Source organism: Echiichthys vipera (assembly GCF_963691815.1).
Source record: "Echiichthys vipera genome assembly, chromosome: 10".
NCBI lineage: Eukaryota > Metazoa > Chordata > Actinopteri > Perciformes > Trachinidae > Echiichthys > Echiichthys vipera.
Genome location: NC_139835.1, coordinates 17,348,576 through 17,369,343, shown reverse-complemented (window position 1 = coordinate 17,369,343; position 20,768 = coordinate 17,348,576). Strand labels below are relative to the sequence as shown.

Sequence of the window (20,768 nt, the reverse complement as noted above, 5' to 3'; positions counted from 1 at the left end):
ATTAGAATTTTACAATTAGGGTGAGATTTAACAAAGTCCTCCTTTATGAAATTAGTTTGTGCTGCATTACACTGTGCTCTCATTTTGTGTGTATCTAATTAATTCCCGTCTTTCTTAGAATTAGAGTGTCAAAGCTTCAGAACATATTTAAATCTCTCTGGGGAGAAAAGAAAACTTTTTTTTGACTGAGGGGTGTGTTAAGATAAATTACTGTGAGCCAAACAGGGGTAATTAGTGGGGTTGGAGCGATTGTTTGGCTTTGTTTTAAAATTGAATTTGGGCTAGTTCACATACAGATGTTTCCCGGTGGCTATTAAGTTTCCCCAAGACAGAGGTGGTGGATATATCAAATTCACTTCCCTTCAGTCTGAGCTCCACATAAAGTATGACATGGTTTTGCCTGCAATTGAGTTAATTTGCCATCTTGCAAGTGCATTTTCTGTTGTACATGTACTGGGTAATAGGTGTGAATTGATGAGGTATTTATTATTATTATTTTTCCCAAGCTGTGAATATACAGTATAATAGGACCTGGTTCTTACACTAAATCTGCACAGTTTTAAGGCAGAGAAACTTTAAATTAAACTAATATTGTGCTGCAAGAGAAATACATTCAACAAAAATGGATTTAGTTATTTGATTGAATTGTTGGCTAATAACATATAGATCAGTGATAAATACTACCATTTCTGGATGTGTGATCGCATTTACCTAGGATCGAATCATAATCATGATTACTTTGGTCAACATTGAGATCATGAACTTTAAATATAATTCAACTGAAATAGATATATATATTTCAAATTTATAATATAAAATAATAAATAAAAATAAATGATATGAAAATAATTCAGTCGGGTATGTTATAGTGCACTGCCACCTACTTAAAACTACTAAACATGATTCAACATTTTGGTAAACTATATTCAACATATTCCAGTCGGTACCTCAGCGTAAACAGGTGAAAGCTTTCCGCTGTAAAAGAAAAGGGGGTGAGCGAGCGCATCATTGTGAAACACAGTGTGGCACAATGATCATTTTATCTCAATTATCTTGTTTTCATAATCATTAGAATCCAATATTGTAATTGAAAATAAAAAATGATTAATCGTCATCTTGACTGCTTTTGTGCCGACTTCTTTTGTGCTTCTCAACTCTTTCAACATTAAGTAGGCTTCAATCCTAAAGGTTAGTTAAACTGCTCACTTACCCTTTATGGAGCAAAGAATGCTAAAATTGTGCCTTTAAATTTATGGCATGTTCACGACCACCTCCGGATCTAGAGGAAAAAAAGTCTCCTTCTGTTTATGTGACTGACCCTGGAAAGAGACGGGTCGTCTGTAGCGCTGTAGACAAGCTGAACAGAAATGGCAATGGCAAAATGAGCCTCACCACAGGAATCCTATCATCTCTAAACCTGAGTACTCTCCCTTTCATCTGTGTGTAGTGGAAGCCCCCAGGGATTTATTATAGCAGTTATGAATAACCTTCAGTTTACCTGCGTACCCCATCAGTAAGTTTCAGAAACAGTTGGCAAGTTACAGCCAGCTATTGCTTTTGGTTGCCAGAAGATGAGACAATAGTTTCTGTACATTCATTTCACAGTTGACATATGGCCCTGAGTCATTACGTACATATGTTTTAATTAATGATTGATACATAATACTTTCAAGAATGGTGAAGCATATTTTACTTTAGTTCAATTCAATTTTTATTTCATATTTTGAAGTCGGTTTACGTTGTACATCAGTGCAGCGATCACTGCTTCTGGTTGCTGTGTTTAAGCTGCACTTCCCAGATTATCAGCCACCTATAGCTCGATCAAGTCAGATAAAAGTTTACCTTTCTTCATAGTCAAAATTTGGTTTGCTCGGACAAACTGGACAAAACTTTTACTGTTGAGCTGTGACAAGTGAAAGCACATCCTGAAGGAGAACAAGTAAAGAAAGAATAGAGGGTAAAGGAAACAAACAAATTAAACAAGATTTGGTGAAAAGGGTCATGAAGAAAAGGCTTAAGAGTTGATGACAGTGTTGACTTAATAGAGTGAGATAGGTGATAATATTCCCACAGTTAGATTTCTGTGATTTTTCTCGGCTATAGTCCAACCCTCCCTGGCTCATTTTTAAATTGAACCACAAAAAAGAGGCGTAAAACACAGAGAGACCTAGACTAACTTTAATCATGCAAAAAAAAATTCAAATCAGCACTTCATTGAACAGCATGTGCCTGCAGCTGCTTTATAGTGAAAGCAGGCAGTTCCATACCATTCATTTCAATACAACTTCAACACAATAGAGATACAGAGCACACAAAGGGCATGTCTGGCTCCAGACAACGCAGACATGTTTGTTTTCTAAGGAGTTCTTGAGGGGGTTCCTTTGCACTGTTAAAATGGCAGGTACATTCTATTCCAATAAATATATTAGTTTTTTGGAATTGCATTTTAAATTAATAATTAATGATATAATACTTAAGATTTTCATCTGGTTAATTGTCTGTTAAGTTACTGTCTATCAAAGAGTGAGTTAAAACAATAATGATTGATCATATCACCCACTAATGAAAGTGATTGTACTTATTTGCCGAGTAATCCAATATGAGTGTCTGTGGTGACACACCCTCCCGAAATGCAAATGCACCGCCCTGTTAGCGAGGCTGTTTACTCAGTCATCAGCGGTTGGTCTGCCCAGGCGGACCTTGTCACTGTCGGGAATCGGGAACTTCCAACTTCTGAGTCAGGCTTGTAGTTAGGGCAGAAGTGTAATGGGAACATGTGTGTGTCTGTGTATGGATTTAAGAGGGTAACATAAAGGGGACGGACCGGAGAGCCAAAAGTGTGTCATTAAAGTTTAAAAATGAGCGAGCAAAACAATGTCAACATAATTAGTGAACATGACAAGATCGAGAGCTCTGAAAGAACCAGCAGAATGGAGGCTAGATATAAGGTTTCTCAAATCTTGCGCATTACAGATTTAAATTAATTTCAGCATTTTGTTTTTTAGTAGTTTCCAGAATGGTGGGTTAAATGGGTATGAAGTGTATCAACCATCACTTCTATTTATATTCAGATATTTTGGTATCTCTTCAAAAGCAGGGCAGTTAAATCTGGTATCATAATTTTCCAAACAGTTTCCACTCTTAGGGAAGGGAGGGCAGCTTTATGGACTGGTAATTGGTATGTTTTATATGCATAATTATTTAGTGTGTCCTGTATGTGTATGAGAGAGAGGTTGAGCTACGGCAGTTTTTGTTTATTTATTTACTGTATGTGCTTCAGTTAATAGTGTTGCTTTGCAGAGTAGGCTATATTTTGTGACTTTGCCAGAAGAGCAAACAGATTGCTGTGGCTATGTATTATGATGAGGTAGTATGTATCAGAGCCCACTCGTACTTTTACTCTCCATATTCTGATACCAAAGGGGCACTAAAATACATGCAGGAAGGAAAAGTGAAGTGATGAAAGAACTCTGTCAAATCAAAGACTCATGTGAATGATGCAACTATGAGATGTATTGGTATTATGGATGCTACATTCACACTGACTGATCTCAGAAGTTTAATGAATACAGTGGCATATTTAGCTTCTAAGAATAGCAGCGATCGGCATAATGTGTTTCTGTATGGTAGTAATTCAGAACCACTCCCTACACTATGCTGCATGCTGAGATTAATAATCTTTACTTAAAATTTCTAATCAAATTCCTCCTCATGCCAATCTACTTGTCAGGTCAGATGACTACTCCTCAGTTTATTGTGGTGGTATTCTTGGTTCTGCACCTACTTGTATAATGAAACAACACAAAGATACCTAACTATGCAAAAAAAGGGTACAGAAATATAGAATTTATGGCAAACAGTTTTGCTTCTGGAGAAACCTATGAGGGTCTTGGAGATTTTGTCTCTGTGTTAGCCTTTTCTGGTCATCGGGGTAGGATTTAGAATTGTTAAATAAATGTCACTTCACTTCAATTCAATTTTATTTATCGTGTCAAACTATAACAAGTTATCTCACGACACTTTCCATATATAGTGGGTCTAGTCCGCGCTATTATTTACAGAAACCCAATAATTCCACATGAGCCCCCGTTTGGTAGAGAGATAAAGAAAGAGAGAGAGACCCAGAGATACACACCAACCACATAATTACAATTATATTAATAACAACTATGGTAATAATAGAAATATGACTAATAATAATAATTATGGCAGTGGATATACTAGAATGATATGAATAGTAGAACACAGTGGAGGCATCTGTATGGATTTATGTGGAGGAGCTTGTGGCCAATAGGAATAAGACCACTGAGAAGAAGGTCGTATAGTGATATGAGTCCCAGGCAGCTGTAGTCATAGGGGCTAGTTTTTTGTCAATAAAGTGAAATCGACTATATACTGTCAGCTTCTCTTCTGGGGTGAGAGGTCAGGCAGGTCTGAGTTTTGGGACAACACTTGCATGGTCTACTGGTGAGCTACAAGAGTGTCTCTGAGGTGTGCAGATGGCATTGAGGAAAATTAAATTTTCTCTGGCAGCCATGGCCAGCTGCCTGCTGTTCCTTCTTTACTGATGGAATTAGGTGTTCATTGGATGACCAGGAGTTTAAGTCTCTTTCTGACTTCATCAGTCAGGGGGGGATCATTTCAGACAGGCTTGATTTTGAGGGCATGGATTTGTTCTTTTTAGAGTTGACCAGAAATTCTGAAACGTTGCGGCTGCTTGATCAAAGCTCTCAAACGCTCAAATATCATCAATGCTAATAAAATACTTAACGTTCTTGAACAACACAAATGCCACTTAGCTGGATGAGAGTTTCGCTGGCAGCCTACAGGGCCTTCACAGAGAGGATCTGTGGTGTCAGCGCTCAGACGGGTGTAGAGGTGACACCAAGGTGAACGCCGAGTTGTAGAATGGTTGGAAATCATTGATATTCTGACTCAGAGGCTGCAAATGGCTTGGTGGCAGATGGAGTCTTTGTCAGGGAAGAAAAATGGCAGCTCTGGAGCATCAACGCCATTTTCCCTATCAGCTCGGCTGGCGGGCGGTGACCTTCTGCCGCTCAAAGAGATCCCCTTGCACATGATCAATTATCTCACATCCATTGTTTACTAAGCGAGTGGAAAAGGATTTAAATGTCAATTTTTTAGAGAGAGATTGCTTGTGTAATCATGAAACTCGTGTTTGTTGTCAGTGCATAATGAAGCGAATTGTAGTTTGTAGCCTTTTAAGCACTATAGAAAAGAAATCAGTGTAAGACTGAATCATACAAAACTAATTCATGGCATCTGTTTAGCTCCATTCATTTCATGTTGTTACAATATTATGGTTATTGATTTGACTCATTTCCAACAGTTCTTTAAACAACATTGTTGATGAAAGAGATTTCACAGCAGTAGAGAATATTAGATGGTTTCAATTTGGCAAGTGGTTCTCATTAACATTGTTTGACTCAAAATAGCTACTTTTGCTGAGGTGAAAATGTTTATGCAAATAATATTAATTTGGTAATGGCACTTCTCATTACACAGATAACACATGCACACAGAATAAAACTGTGATATGCAGTCATTATTCTTCGCTGTAAACAAATCTAAGCCCGAATAAAATATTGAATGAACCTCTGCAAAAATGAGGAAAATGAACAAACGATGCAAAAAGCAAGTGACATTGAGACCCCACTTTAATATGTATGTATTTCAGCTTGATGGTCGATTTCATTAGCAGGTCTCATTGTTATGCACTGACTGTCCTCCTGCAGTAAAATGAATATTGTTTTCACTTAGCCTGAATATTCAGGAGGAAATGTTTGGATTTGAGTGGCGTCCTTCAGAAAGTGTTGTCTTCCTACCTCAGATTATGATTATTAAGTATATTTATATTCACATATTGATCCATATTAATTACAAATGGTGTTATTTTTAGGGTAGTTTAATTTCCTTGAAAATTAAATGTTATGTCAAATTCTGATTTAAATATGTCCGGTTTACATTCACGTTTAATTAACATTAAATATGAATATCTATGTTAGTTTTAAGGGTAACTGGTAGTTATCTGTCAGTTAGATCAATTATATTTCTTTCACAGTGGGAGAAAAAGCTGCAACATGTTAACCATGCACAAAGGGTGGCCTTTCAGCTGCTTTTGGGCCTCAGCCACTTACTTCTGTGCTCTACTCTCCATTGAAATGCTTGAATACTTCCACATTTTTCTATATGTGGTGCAAAAATGTGATTTAAGTGTTATGTGCTTGCTTAACATCTGCGTCCTATAGAATGGAGACCGTTGTGATGTATGGAGCTACCTATACAAGTAAGGTGCTTCTCTGTCCGTAAGGAGGATGACATTAAGCTGCCATGCCATGCACCTTCCCTCCCCTCTTTCAGGCCTGGCTGCACATAGCTTTCAGAGGGCACTGCTTGTCAAGTTTGTGCTATGTGAAAAAAAAAATTCCATTAGTAAGGCTCTGTGTCATGGCCTGTTCCACTCTATGCTCATACAACTACCCTACAATGACTGTATTGACAACGACAGATGCTGCTCATCATAGGGCTTTCTGGTGGTAACTAGGGCTGGGTGATATTTGATATGATAATTTATCATCTTTCAGTGTAATTGTACCGCGAGGAAATCATATATTGTGATATGATACACATTTACATCATCTGAATGGATAGTAACAAGCACATTTTTTCCCCCAGAAATCTGATGTGTAAATATTTTGGGGTTATATTTTGCACTAAAGTTTTTCCTAAAATGAGAAAATACTCATTTGTTGCGTATTAAAGTCACACAGGAGTACACAACAAAGGCTTTACCATGTGGTTAGCCATTATAGAGATATGAAATTACCTATATTGGGATAGAAGATTGTGGCCAAGTTAAGGTACATGCACATACTTTCTTGAAGGCGGGGCTATGGACAATTTTCAAAAACAAAAATGCTGCAGGCAGATAAATTGGATGGTTTTTGGTTAGCACTAAGGTTATAATAATATGGTAAAGTATTTCTACAAAATCTGGCAGCAAACTGATAATAATATATGTTGATGTAGATTGCTGGATTGATATTTATTGCTGTATTTTCCTTCATTTCTGACTGAAGCCTGTTGCAGGTTCAGACTTTTGTATTTGAATAGAATCAGTGTTCCAAGGGCAATGATTTTTGCATGTTTTTTTATTGAGGATGCCCCTCTCTGGTTATCAAATCTCAGCTTTCACTAGAATCCATTCTTGCTCCTTTACTGTCCAAAATTGATAAACAGAAAGCAGTAGCATTACAACTCCTAAACTTTTTGACAACATATATTTTTGAATAATAATTTGAAGTGTGGCTGCAACACTCCACACACATCATCCCACTCAATTCTTGTGACACTGATGGTCATGGTCTCCTGTTGTTAGGCTGAAAAGGCAGGTGGGTACACCGTCTGTTTTACTGTTATCTGTCAGGAATCTCTGTGCAGCTCTGTGAATGTGTGGAGCGCCAAAGTTTAATTGTTCACTCATTTCTGTTTTGTGTTGTTTTTTTTATGAACAACTTATCATTGATATGCCACCAACACACATATTCATTTCTTCTTCAATTATAATAAGTGATTTGCTTTTTCGACCAAATAGCCCCAGAAGCTAAGAATCCCTTTTTGCACGTTGTTTGTTTTTCCAGCACATCTCATGAACCATAAATAATAAGTTAATCAACAAAGCTGTTCCTCAATCTGTAATCAGTCTGAGACACGTTTTTTCGGCACCAAAAACGATGTGTGATAATAATGCGAACATACTGTGGATGTCGGGAAGGAAACATGCAGGTGTTGAAAGTGAGATTGCAAAGTGTCTCCAAAGTAGCTAATTTACCTTATTCTCTTTTTTAGATTAGTCAGAATTTGGGCTACAGAACTCAAAATAAAAAAAAAACTCCCACCTCTATATGTAGCTTTGTGGTTTGTGACATTTCAATTCAACTTCACAATTATTGCTTCTGTCCTATCAGAAAAAAACCCAGATCATGGACTTTTTGGGAGCAGGAATTCATGGCCTACTGGAACTAGATTACTCAGTTTCCTGGAAAAGTTGATCAATCATCTAATTTTATTAAACTCTACATTTGGAGAAGGTGCTGCTACCTGCATTAACCGCCTGGGTTTAAATATGTGAATGTGTGCCATTGGCTCCCTTTTCTCACAACAGCTTCAGTACCACTTTGGGGTTTTGTTTTGGGTGGAGTGCTGCTTCTGCAGTTCCTATTTGCATGTTGTCGCCATTGAATTGAAGCCAGCTCTCAACAATTTGAATGCACCATGTGTATATGCACAGTATCACAAAATGTCGCTATTCTGAATTTGTGTGAAGTGTTTTGAAGTGGAAGTAGCAATAGTCCTGAACTAAAAGCATGTTCAGTGCTCATTCCAGTCATATTCCCTGTCGTATTCCAAATGAACGCTGATTCATTGTTTTTAGAAATTAAGCATTGGTAGCCCAAAAGGTGGTGGTCTCCACAATAATATTATGTATTAAAATGCCAGCTTATTATCATGGGTACTTAACGTGGTCAGTGGAGTTCAGTTCCCATAGTCATTGTTAGCACTCAATGTTACTCTAGTGCACAGTGTCTGAAGTAGTACAGGCAGGTGATGGAAATATTCATTTCACAGCAGAGAAGAAGCTCTCTTTGTGAAGATGGCTCACAGGCAGACAGGAAATTAGTTATTTTCCCCGCACATTCATCAAAAATAAAAATAGTCTGATGAGTATCCCAAGTGACTCTCCCACATCCGTTGAAGCCACAGCTGCATGTACCCTGTGCTTAGTATTAACTCTCCGATGAATTTCAGGTGTTTTTGAGCACTTTTTTAATTCTTTCTCATCTCAAAGCCATTGTCCTGTGTTCTATCCCATGAGAATTATCACATTTAAAATAATGAAATGCACCATTTAATGTTATAACCTTCACCTATTACTCTCTCTTACTCACACAGTTGCATCCTAGTGCTAAGAACAAAACTCTGAATGGCAAAACTGTTAGACATTTGCCTTTGACAATTCAGTTTCTGATAACCTTTGATTCAATGACTAACCAGCAGAATGTCAACAGGGACTGTCTGTGTGCCATATTGTCTGTTGCTCTGGTGCAGCTTCTGTGCAGCTGAATTGACAGAGCATTCGGGAAAAAAGTATGTGTGAATGTGGGTAAATATCTTGAATGTACATCAAAATCATATTTAGCCTAAAATACGCAGCAATGCATAGAAAATTCAATATTTGTGTTATTAGTTACCTTATGCAGTGTTTTTCTCTGGTTTGTTCTCCTTTTCTGGTCTAAGTATAAGGTTGCTATAACAGGAAATGAAGCAGCAGGCTTCATCACAGGGAAGCAGACAAGTTTTTTGCAATTGCACTACCATAGTGATTTATTTTTACTTTACATTTGAAAAAAAAACAAAAGCTAGCAATCCCGCTTGACTGAGCTAAATTAAACTTTCAGCTTTTCTTAATTTTTAAGTCCTAGTAGCTGAGTGAAAGGCCCTGTTAGTCTGGTTTTTCTTGTGATTCACAGATTAAATGATTGAGCAAATCATTGTCAGATGGAAAAATTCTTAAATCCACCTAACGCAAAATTTCACGCACATTCGTCTCTCTAAGTACAACCAATTTAAAACAGAGTAATGGTTTGTGTCTCCTTAAACACCTAGCTCTGCGTGCATGCATATTGTATAATATATGCTTGCACACACATATTATGTGAAACAGTTTTGGCTTTGTATTTCCGTGTACTATAATGTCAGCTGTTCTGATTAGAATATCAGAAAACTGAAATTCTGTGACAGACTTTTGCACAATCCAAAAATGGTTTCTTGATATGTTTGTTTGTTTTGTTTTTGTTGAAAACTTAACTATGTTTGCACAAACTTGTATTTGTTTGAGGTTGTTCCAGTCACACCTGTGTCATTAAAGGCAGCTCTATCCAGGCAGGAATTATTCACCCAGGCTTGTAGTACCGTATATAATTTTGCCACTGTCTCTGGTGATGGAGACTTCTTACAAGATTATCTCCTCTCTTGACACTCATCATCTCATCTTCAACAGCTTATCCGGGGTCGGGTCGCGGGGGCAGCAGCTTTAGCAGGGGACCCCACACTTCCCTTTCCCGGGCCACGTTAACCAGCTCTAACTGGGGGATCCTGAGGCGTTCTCCTTTCAACGCAAAGCTCAAAAATATATTTCACTGGTTTATGAGCTCAAAATTAATTAGTATCTTTAAATATACACTGCATAATTTTGTTATTGTACCAAACCCTTAAATATTGCCCCCAAATCCTAAAATATTTCTCTTGCTCACTTCTCACAAGATGTTGAGAACTCAGTTATGAACAATGAAATCAGGAATGCATCCTTGAGCTGTGTTGAAAACCACACTGTTGGCATATCAAGAAAAAACACATTAAAATGATTGCTAAATTCTACAAACTGATGTCTCATTTATTTAGTATATTGGTTCCCAAGAGAATTCTTTGTCTAAAATCAGCTAATGCATTAAATTTAATTTCTAAAGTTAACAAATGGAGAATTTGAAAGACAGTGCAGATGGGGGTGGACAACTATGTTGAATTGTGCACCTTTTAGCTGTTAATTGTTTCTTTTTCACAGTGAATGGCTTCCAAATGACTGCCTGGAAAACCTGTCAGCCCGTGACAGCTAGTCTACAGGTGTAACCTATAAAGTGCACCATTTTAAATTTGTTTGCATTTTCCTGTTTTTCTACAGGCTATTAGTTATTTCAGCCCCATATGCACTGCTAATGATATTCCATTAGATGATTGCCAAACAGTGTAAAGGTAAATATTAACAGCCTTGTAGGTGGTCTGCCTGAAAAAAAATGTTTTTTTTTTTGTTTTTTTTAACTAATGCTTAAGAGGTCGACAGTGTTTTCTCTAGGATTTTTTCAGCAGCGGGGGCAAGCCAAAAACAACTGCTGTGGTAGTGGGCCAATCACACATTGCATTAAATCAAAGAACGCTTGCAGTGATTGACTGCGAACAGAATCATAGAAATAGCCTTTATTCTGGGTACAAAAAGGATCAGATGCTGGTATCGTTTGACTGGTATTGATATTGGTTCTTGGTTATTTTGATCGTTACCCTAAAGGTATCAAGTCCCAAAACCCAGCCTAGCATTTAGACTAAATATTGCAGGCAAAGCTGAGCAACTCACTGCAGTCTAAAGATTGTGTGAAGCTGCAAAGTCTCAAGCTTTTATCAGTGAATTATGTTACCCTGTGTTGTCTTAATCATGCCTGCCCTGTCCCATCCCGTCTGGTGTGTTGAGGGCCGTCCTTGTTTCTTTGTGTTCCAAGAATTTGTTATGGTGTAGGGATCTGATGTGTCAGTCCTCATGCATCTCCATTAGAAGGCTATTGCAAGAGTCCAGCTATTGAAAATTGTGTTCTCCTTTTGGAAGCCTGACATCATCCACGTAGCTCTCAGGGTGCAGTGCCAAGTTATGAGGTTAAAATTCCTGATCATTTCACTTTTCCTGTTTCATTGACCTTCATTTGGAACATTCAGTGTGTGCACAGGTGTTTGTTTCAGTGTAACCAACATCGCCTGCTTCAATAAAGCAGTGGACATATGGACACTGTGTGACTAATGCTTTGAAAGGGACACTCGGGATCTGTTTTATTGCTTCATTTGGCACACCGCAGTCCCTATTCCCATTACGGTTGCCATGTGATTTATGTTGTGCTCTTCGGAGAGTGAGAGAGAGGTGCTGGGAATGAAAGAGCCGTGATAGCGATGTTTACCTTGATCCTGGCTGCCTTTTATTTCATCTTGGACATTGACAGTGGGGATAAATGGGTTAAAAGCCCTGTTAGGAGGGCCCCATGTTTTCCCCTATTTTAGCTGTTTCTTTGATCATCTAAAAGCATGACAGTTTTGTTATTGTAGTATTAAGCATTTAAGACTTACGAAACCTTGGACTTTTAAGCCTCACTGTCTCTGACATGATACATAGTCAGAAAAAACTAGTGACAGTAGACATACTGTATACTTAATTGATAACTTTTAACATTGATAACAGTTTTTTGACTGCTGTAGCTCTGTAGCAACAATCTACCAAAATGGCCTCCTCACAGCTGTTTGTGGAAGAAAAGACCAAGCAATGTCAATAAATCAAATCAAAGCAATATTCGTAATACTACAAGGATGTCTTCTCTTACAGTCGAAATCATAAACAGTAGGTGTCCTTTGCTCGGCTGTGTGTAATTTAGTTGTGCAGAATGACAGATAACCTTTGCACCAGCATCCTACTTTCATGTTTAATTTGTGGCTATGCTTTCTGTCAGATGATTGCACCTGATTTATATTCTAGCTGTTTTTCCTGTTTACATGCAAATGCACACCCTTCACAACCCACTAATATTAAACTAAGATATTGAACTGCTGAATTTGTGTAACATTTTGAGTCACAGTCCAACTGCATTAGCACCTTGATTTCCGTGAGTAATTTAAGTCGCAAGGTAAAGTGATGCAAACAATGTTTTCTTAACATTGGCTCTTTTTTTCCCCGTTTGTTCCAAATAGTATTTTAGCAAATACAAATGTGATGTCCGTACTAAATAAACACACATAAATGTTTCTTATCAGTGGCATGTCAATATTTTTTGAAATAAGAATAAGTGGAAGAGGAAACTGTTGTTACCTGTAAACATCGCCTGCTCTTGTGCTAATTTAAAGTCCGGTATGTGCACATTTTTTTTAAAGGTAGAAACATTTTCTTTTTTCCTCTCCAATACACTGTTTATCTTATCTATGTTCTGCACGGTGTGTAGAAAAATCAGTAGAAGTACATTTAGTTTTGAAACAACATAATCTTCACACAGTTGCCAATTTAGTAACCCTGATTTATGCCTTAGTGAGCAATATTCTACCTCACTTTTCTTCATCAGAAATAAACACTCATTATAATGATGCCTTCAGCAAACAACAGTGAACAAATGATGCAGGAGTAAACAAGGAGGGAGTAGTGGGAAGTGTAATGCGTAGTGATAATAATGTGGTGTACAGTACATGTGATTATCTGTAACACATGTTGGCTTGCCTTTCTACCTCATTCATTTTGAAAACAATGCAAATACAAGGAACTTACTGCATATTAAGCCATGAAAAGTTATACTGTAGCTCTCACTTAAAGATATTCTTACCTTTCTGGCATTTTTACACATTTCTTTTGTAATCTTAAAATGCTCCTAATAAGCGTATGGCAAACTAAAATTTAAAAAAAAATCCACCAGGTGTTAAAACTCAACAATATTTAATTCTCATATATTTCTGATAAAAGTCTGACCAATGATTTTATTCTAAATATTTGCCAAGCTTCCTGCCTGCCACTGTCGCTGCGTCCCTCCTAGTTGCCTATCTCTGTCACTGCTTGCAAGTCGCGTACCTCGCGAGATAGCAAGCAACGGCCTCAAGAGGCAAGACACGAGTCAACATCGGCTCTGCTTTCCAGCGATGGCGGAGGCTAATACAGTTTCATCCAGAGCTAAAAGAGATGTGATGGTCTCGGAGTTTCTGCTGGACAGGTACTTTTAGTTTGCCTAATCTTAGAACGCAGCATTACATGTGATAATACAGCATCAAGATGCTATGAGTTACCAGTTACTATAGTTCTGTAATACTATGTTATTTGTGCAAGGAAGATTAGCGTCAGCATCAGCGCTTACAACACTGGTAGTGTAAAAATAGCAGCAGTTTCACCTGCGCTCCTCACTTGCTCACAGCACATGTCGGGGAGGATGCAGCATCAGAATCGGGCATGGGGAAGAGGGTGGGACTTTGGAGGGAGGCGGAGTTCTTCATGTTCAAACTTTTACTAGCTATCAAATGTTTTTGTGATACAAAAATACATCGAGGCAAAATCTCTGCCTCGATGCATTTTTGTATTCAAGTAACTCGAGTTACTTGATTAATTGTTTCAGCCCTAGTAAGAATAGCTTTAATGATTAATTTATATCCGCATTCTATTGGTAAATAACATACTGCTCAAGCAACAATGAAAATGTCATCAAGGGGATCCCATTCTCCCTGTGCCACCTGCATTTTCTAAGACAACAACAACAACAGATTAATAGCAGCTGATTGGGAGATGCATGAAATTACTTGTCCTTTTCCCTCTCTCTCTCTACCCCCTCTCTTCTTCTCTGTATGTGTCTAATTAAAAACTGGAGGCTGACTTACACAATTTATGGCTAATGCTTGCTGCTGATGGGGCAGCAGGAGACCTCGGAACGTGTTCATGATGGATGTCAGTCTTCACATGTGAGGCTCCCACCCCCAGATCACTCCTCATGAAAATGATCCACATGCAAACTGCAAACTGTGCCAACACTACTGTGAAGGACAAATGCATTTCTTGAAACATTTGTCATCGTGAGTCCTCACATCATTCATCAGAGTCCATTTGCCTCCTTAACTACCAGCCTTTCCAATGTATTCGCGGTATCATTCAATACTTGTTTGAAGCGGTCGATGCAAACAGAAATTCATTTTTTGGCGTGAAGGTCTCCCTAAAAGATGAATGTGCCCCAAAGAATGATGATAACAGAATACCTACCCTTTTGGTTTTGCCATTAATTCAAAATGGAGCAAAAATGGATTATTATCCTGGCAATATGAGCGCAGGTCTCTTTGCAGCGCTTGCAGCATGTGTGCATTCTTGCATAGGAGGTCAAAGATGTGATTACACTGATGCATAAAAGACTATGGCTGAGACAGGCAAATCAGTGAATAGATGGTGTTTAGTAACACTAGGGCAGGCATTGCTATGGATCATATTTAGTGACATTGGGACTGTGTCAGTGTCACAGAGAATCAAATAGGCTCTCCAGTGTAACAAAAGCCATTTTCACACATGCACTGCAAAGAAAACAAACATCCGAGGGTGAAGAAGAAGGGTGCTTTACACAAAGACACCAAAAGAAATGTCTAACTGGTGAGATGACAAGAGCAACTTTGGACAATGTCAGGTTGATTCACACTGATTCTTTGGACATTGTCTGGAGTCCATATAAGAAAACTGCTCAACAAGACAGTCATAGTCTCTCGATCAGTTGCACCATAGATTCCTTATTTACACCCAACATCGAGTAGCTTCATCTGAATCCCACCTTTGACAACCATCCTTGCACACACTCATGAACACGACCTCTGGAAAGCACATGGTTTCTTTTTTCTCCCAGCATGCTCGTAAAGAAAGGGGCCCTCACTGCAAAGAGCAAAGCTGAGGTGAATGATAAACCAGGCCGGAGTATTGATTGTTTAGCAAAGCCATGTTTTCTTTATTTAATCACTCTGCACAGCTCCACTAACAGCAAGCTTAGTGCACTTGAACCCTATCAATTGAAAATACAGTGTGTTCCTACTGTATTTTTAGAAACCCTAAAAGTAAGAAGATTCAGTTTACAGTGTTACGGTAAGGCATCCTCACATTTGAGAAGGTGGCAAAGTTCTGATTAATTTTCTGTTGAGAAAATAATCTTTTCAGCACTAGTCAAGTTTCGCAGTTGTTTTGCAACATTGCATGCAAAAGTAACTCCATTTTTTGCAACCTAAGAACACTCACAGTTCACCTTACTAAATAACCAGTAACCACTTCCTTTGACATTCTTGCTTAAAGTGTGTTAGTTTACACTTAGTACTTCCATTGAAACAAAGAAAATGTTTTTCAAAGGTACATAAATCCCCAACTCACTGCTTCATCATAAAACTGGAAGGCAGTAGCTGGCCTTGAAAACCCCCTTCTGCCTGACTATGAGTAATGCTGGGTGTTACTGTAGTTTAATGCAGGTCAGTCTGAAGTTTCCTTTCTCTGCTGGTGGGATAGTTCAGATAGAACACTTCATCACTCTCCAGGTAGAGTGGGAGTCAGGGCCAGAAACAATAACTTGTCATCAGAAGACATGGGCAGACTAAAGAACTGATGGAAACTCATAGGGGCATGGTACTCCGACTGAGCTGTGGGTGTACCATTGAACTTGTTATGCACCTCCTGTAGCCACAGCGACCCCACACACTCCATTTTCTGTCTTTCTTGACAGTAAAAGCCTGCCCCCCAGCAAGCTCTCATCCTCATTTGAGCTGGTCTGCTGGGTGACCCAAAGAGAGAATGGCAATTGGGTGAACAAATGGCACTTTTTGAATTTGATTTACTGATGTAAACCACTGGGAAGGCTTCAGTCTCTCTGCTTTTCACCTCCCTTTATTTTTTCCATTTTAGCAGAAGGAATACAATTTAGTGGGATGATGGACACCTGCTGTCATTTGTGAGGTTTGGGACAATGCAGCTAGTGTCAAAGCAACCATATATAGAATATAGAAGGAGGTGGATTTAACATTTTGATCTAATGCTAATTAGGAGGTCATCAAGAATGCATGGTAATTATATTCAGAACTTGTCATATCTGTTTTGAATTGATGTTTCAGGCACACAATCATTATTTTCATCACTTGACTTTCATCATAGATTGTCAAAGAACAGATCCCCATCTTAGAACAATGTCAAGACACTGATACACCACCTCCGTCTCTTGCGTGTGTCCTCCATTAGCTAAAAAGACACTGTGTTTGTTGTCCGAATACTGCTGATCCATGATGATGACTATGTTACTGGATTATCATTGTTAGCATCAGCCATCTGTCATTGTGCAAGAAGATAACATGGACAAGGAGGAACACACAACGGAAAACAATGTGAACCCAAAATGTAAAAAGTGGTGAAATGTCACACACACAAAGACACAGCTGGGAAGAGTAAATACACAGACCGATAATGCATCCATTTTCATTATAAGAAACTTTCAAATTTACATAATTTGTGATCGTTTATTCATCACAGTTAGGTCAAAACATTTATTTAATTCAGCATTCTGTTTGAATTAATAGATAGAGAAATGTACTGATCGTCTTTTTCTCTATTTTTATTGCCAGGAGTTAGATGAGATTAGGACTACAACTCAAAATCATTTTTATTGTCAATTAATCTGTTGATAATTTTCCAGATTAATTGATTAGTTGTTAGGTCCACACAATTTTAGAAAATTGTCAGAAATGTTGACCACTTTTATCCCAAAGCCCAAGTTGACACCCTTAAATGTCTTGCTTTCAAAGATTTTCAGTTTAGAATCAGAAAATGTTCACCATTAAGAAGCTGGAATCAGAATTTGACATATTTTCTTAAACCATTACTCAAACTGATAAATCGTTGATCAAAATAGTTGTTGATTAATTTAATACCAGAATCTCTAAAGCTCACCAATTAACAAAATAGTGAGTTTGATCCATACAAATACAGAGGTTGCTTTAGGTTGAACAGAGTGTGCATGCTGGTAGACAAATTTTGTTTCCTTCTGACGGAGCCAGGCTAGCTGTTTAACATTTCCAATCTTCATCTTTGATACAAAGATTAATGATAAATCAACCAAACCATTAATTGAGAAAAATAATCTGCAGATTAATCAATACTATAAAATAATTCTTAGTCCTCCTATAATACTTAGTACTCCTATAATAGTCTAGTATTGTGCCCTTACACCTGTGATGGACAGACAATATGATGAATCATTTTTACTTCTGTCCAATGTACCAGTGCATGCTGGGATAGGTTCTCTTTATGACCTTGAGTAGGAAAATGCAAATAAGTGAAGTGCTTTTTTCCAGCCACTAACTAAACTTTATTTTAGTGTACAAGCTGGTTTACATAACTAGACGCATAGAATGTATATGACAATACACAAAAGACATGAAAGAAGAAAAAACTACCCTACCATTAATGTGAATATGCTTATTATTTGAATAGTAATAGCAGCCTACATTTAAAGGATTAATGGCATTTTGTGCTTTATCTAATTTAGAATCTCTTTCTGTTGATATGTTTATAGTTTTCCTGTTGAAGAGACTTTTTTTTTCCAGAGATGAGGAGCAGCGTTATGCTTGTTATCTTGACGTGACTTTGATCAGTTAGAGTCATTTGTTCCTCCCCGGGATATAAGCATGTGCGTGTGCTTTCATAGGACCTGTATCCTGCTGTTCGGGATGTCTGTACTGTTTGTCTTTGACGTCACACGCTTACATTAGCTAAAGATCATTTACATACATCAAATTAATTTAAAATCTTTATGAAGATCATAAAGCACCCAGAAAACTGTACTTGCTGTCTTTGTGGTTTAATGCTTTTCAAGCTTATTTTATGGTTAAACTCATTTTAATTTCTAGTAATGAAGGCAGGTCAGGCTCTTTAAATGCTGCAAAACAGTTTTTGCTTTGAGAGCAGTTTGGCTTTTTGCTCATATATTTTTTTTGTGATACTATATTATTATATACTGTATATACAGCATATTGCTGTATAATAAAGAACTAAATCAACACTTTCATTTAGGATGTGATTAGTGACACATTTTGCTTTCAATCCTGGACAAAATCTTTGCCACTCTGTTGAATATTTAAATTCATTTCTTTTTGTACAGATTCATAATTAGTACACGGAAAAGGATTTTGATTTTATTAGAATAATGGAAATATTTGAATGAACGGTGAAGCGTGATATAGCAAGGTCAAATTTACACCACATTTATTTTTCCTTGTTGATGATGCATTATAAATATGAAAACACCTTTGTTCTTTGTTCTGCACAAACTCACACAGGAAACAGTGGCCTTTCCAGTGAAGCATGGCTGCAGCTTTCATGTCATTTACGTCTCATCAGTGCTGTTCCTGGTGAGGGATGATACTTGATATTCAGAGGGTTGCTTTGTCTCCTCAAATTAATCAGCTGCTCCTGTTTTCTTGTGCCGAGGAGAATCACCAGGGAGATCTAGAAACCGTTGGTGTAATGTACAATACTATAACAAAGGCAGGCTGTAAAACACAACCTGGAAACGTGCGCTAAAGAGGATTTCAGATGTGGGCTTTTGTGATCGGGGTTGTGAAGTGGCATAAATAATGGAAAATCCAGGAAATGTGGTGCTGATTAAAGAACACAGTAGTACTTAAATATCTGTGGCATGATTTGGATGAAGGGCAGAACAACAGTGGTGTGAGAGTCATTAGGGAAAATGGTAGAGACTGATTACAGCTCCTGTTTATTTATTATGGTATGGACTTGCTGTAAAGGTTGTGGAAGAATATTAAAATGTGTTCCTGAGAGGCCGCAGATTGGCTTATTTCATGAGATTGTTTTACATTAAAGAGCTGTGAAGAAATTTGATTTGAACAAGTCACCAGCACCTTGCACACTGTATTTGTATTTATTGTACTGTATATGTCTCGTATTAAGGCAACTGAATGCAAAATCAGACATGAAACCATCATGTTGATGTTCATCACGATGTTCTGTGTTCCGCTATTATACTTTACAAACTTTCGAAATGTGTACAACAAATCTCCAAAATTGATGTTTAATTGCAATGTAACTAGAATAGTTAGTCAGAGAGAAACATATTTTCGATTCCTCTGTATGTCAGGCACATATTGCAGAATTGACAATAAAGCTGACTTTGACTTCGACTTTGAATTAGACATCAGAGTTCTGTCAAAAAGTTAAATAGTAATATTATATCTAGGGCTGCAACTAACGATTATTGTTGATTTTTTATTTTATTATACAGCTAATCTATACATTTACGCAATAAAAATCTCAGAAAACAGTTAAAAGTGCTTCACATTTTCCCCAGAATCCAAGGTAACGCCTTCAAATTGCTCATTTTGAACTAGCAGCAGCAGCAGCAGCAGCAGCAGCCACCGCCGCAGCACATCGTTTAACAACACAACATTTAAGAAGCTTAAAACAACACGTTTGGCATGTGTGCTTGATAAATGACCTAAACAATTTAAAATTGTTTTAAAATAAAAATAATTTTCTTTGACAAATCCTTTCAGCACTAACCACAATACAATAACCCAAATCTGTTATAATACCATTGAATTATAAGCCGACATTAAACCGTCAGGTGTTGAATTCCAGTATTATTTTGACGGTAATTCAGATGTGTGTCAAAGAGAAACTAAGTCTCAGTGGGGTGTGTGGCATTTTTCCTCCCCTTCTTTTCTTCTCCTGCATCTCTGATAAGTGTTGACTGGATTGTGTTTGACAGATATGGAGTTTGGAGAGCGGCTGGCCTCTCCACCCTCGGCCCCATCCTCCCTTCATATGGCCTCGTCTTCAGCCAGCTCCTCCCCTGCTCCACCCCAGACACCCTCCAAAAAGTGCAGCCCGGCCCCAAGCCCTGCAGCAAGCTCCCCTCTCACCACTTGTGGTACAGACGCACGCACGCACGCACGCACACACACACACACACACACACACACACACACACACACACACACACACACACACACACACACACACACACACACACACACACACACACACACACACACACACACACACACACACACACACACACACACACACATTACTTAGATGGGCAAAGGATAAAATATGACTCAAAGTTAATTGTTTTTATGTGTTATTTTATTTTTACTTTCTGCCCACATTTTGGACAAGGCTGATTAATTATTTTAAATCAGTTAAGGTTCACGTGCAGTGCTTCATAATAGCCACAAACAAAACAGCCTTGAATTCACAAGCATTTAATGAATGTAAATGAATGCACCATTTTGAGTGACTTTACAATCTTTTTGCACTTCCGCATAAACTTTTGGGAGAAAACAATTAAGAAGAGGCAAATCTATTTGGAGGTGATATCCAACTAACTTGT

The 20,768-nt window shown here is 37.9% G+C and overlaps 1 protein-coding gene across 1 annotated transcript in view; it reads left to right on the top strand.

Moving 5' to 3' along the window:
- baz2bb (bromodomain adjacent to zinc finger domain, 2Bb) overlaps positions 1-20,768 on the top strand; it is a 53,617-nt gene that overhangs the window by 8,300 nt on the left and 24,549 nt on the right. Inside the window, exon 3 of the mRNA XM_083921155.1 lies at positions 20,142-20,303. Coding sequence (XP_083777281.1) covers positions 20,144-20,303 — 160 coding nt within the window. The 5' untranslated portion in view covers positions 20,142-20,143. The remainder of the gene's footprint in view (positions 1-20,141; positions 20,304-20,768) is intronic.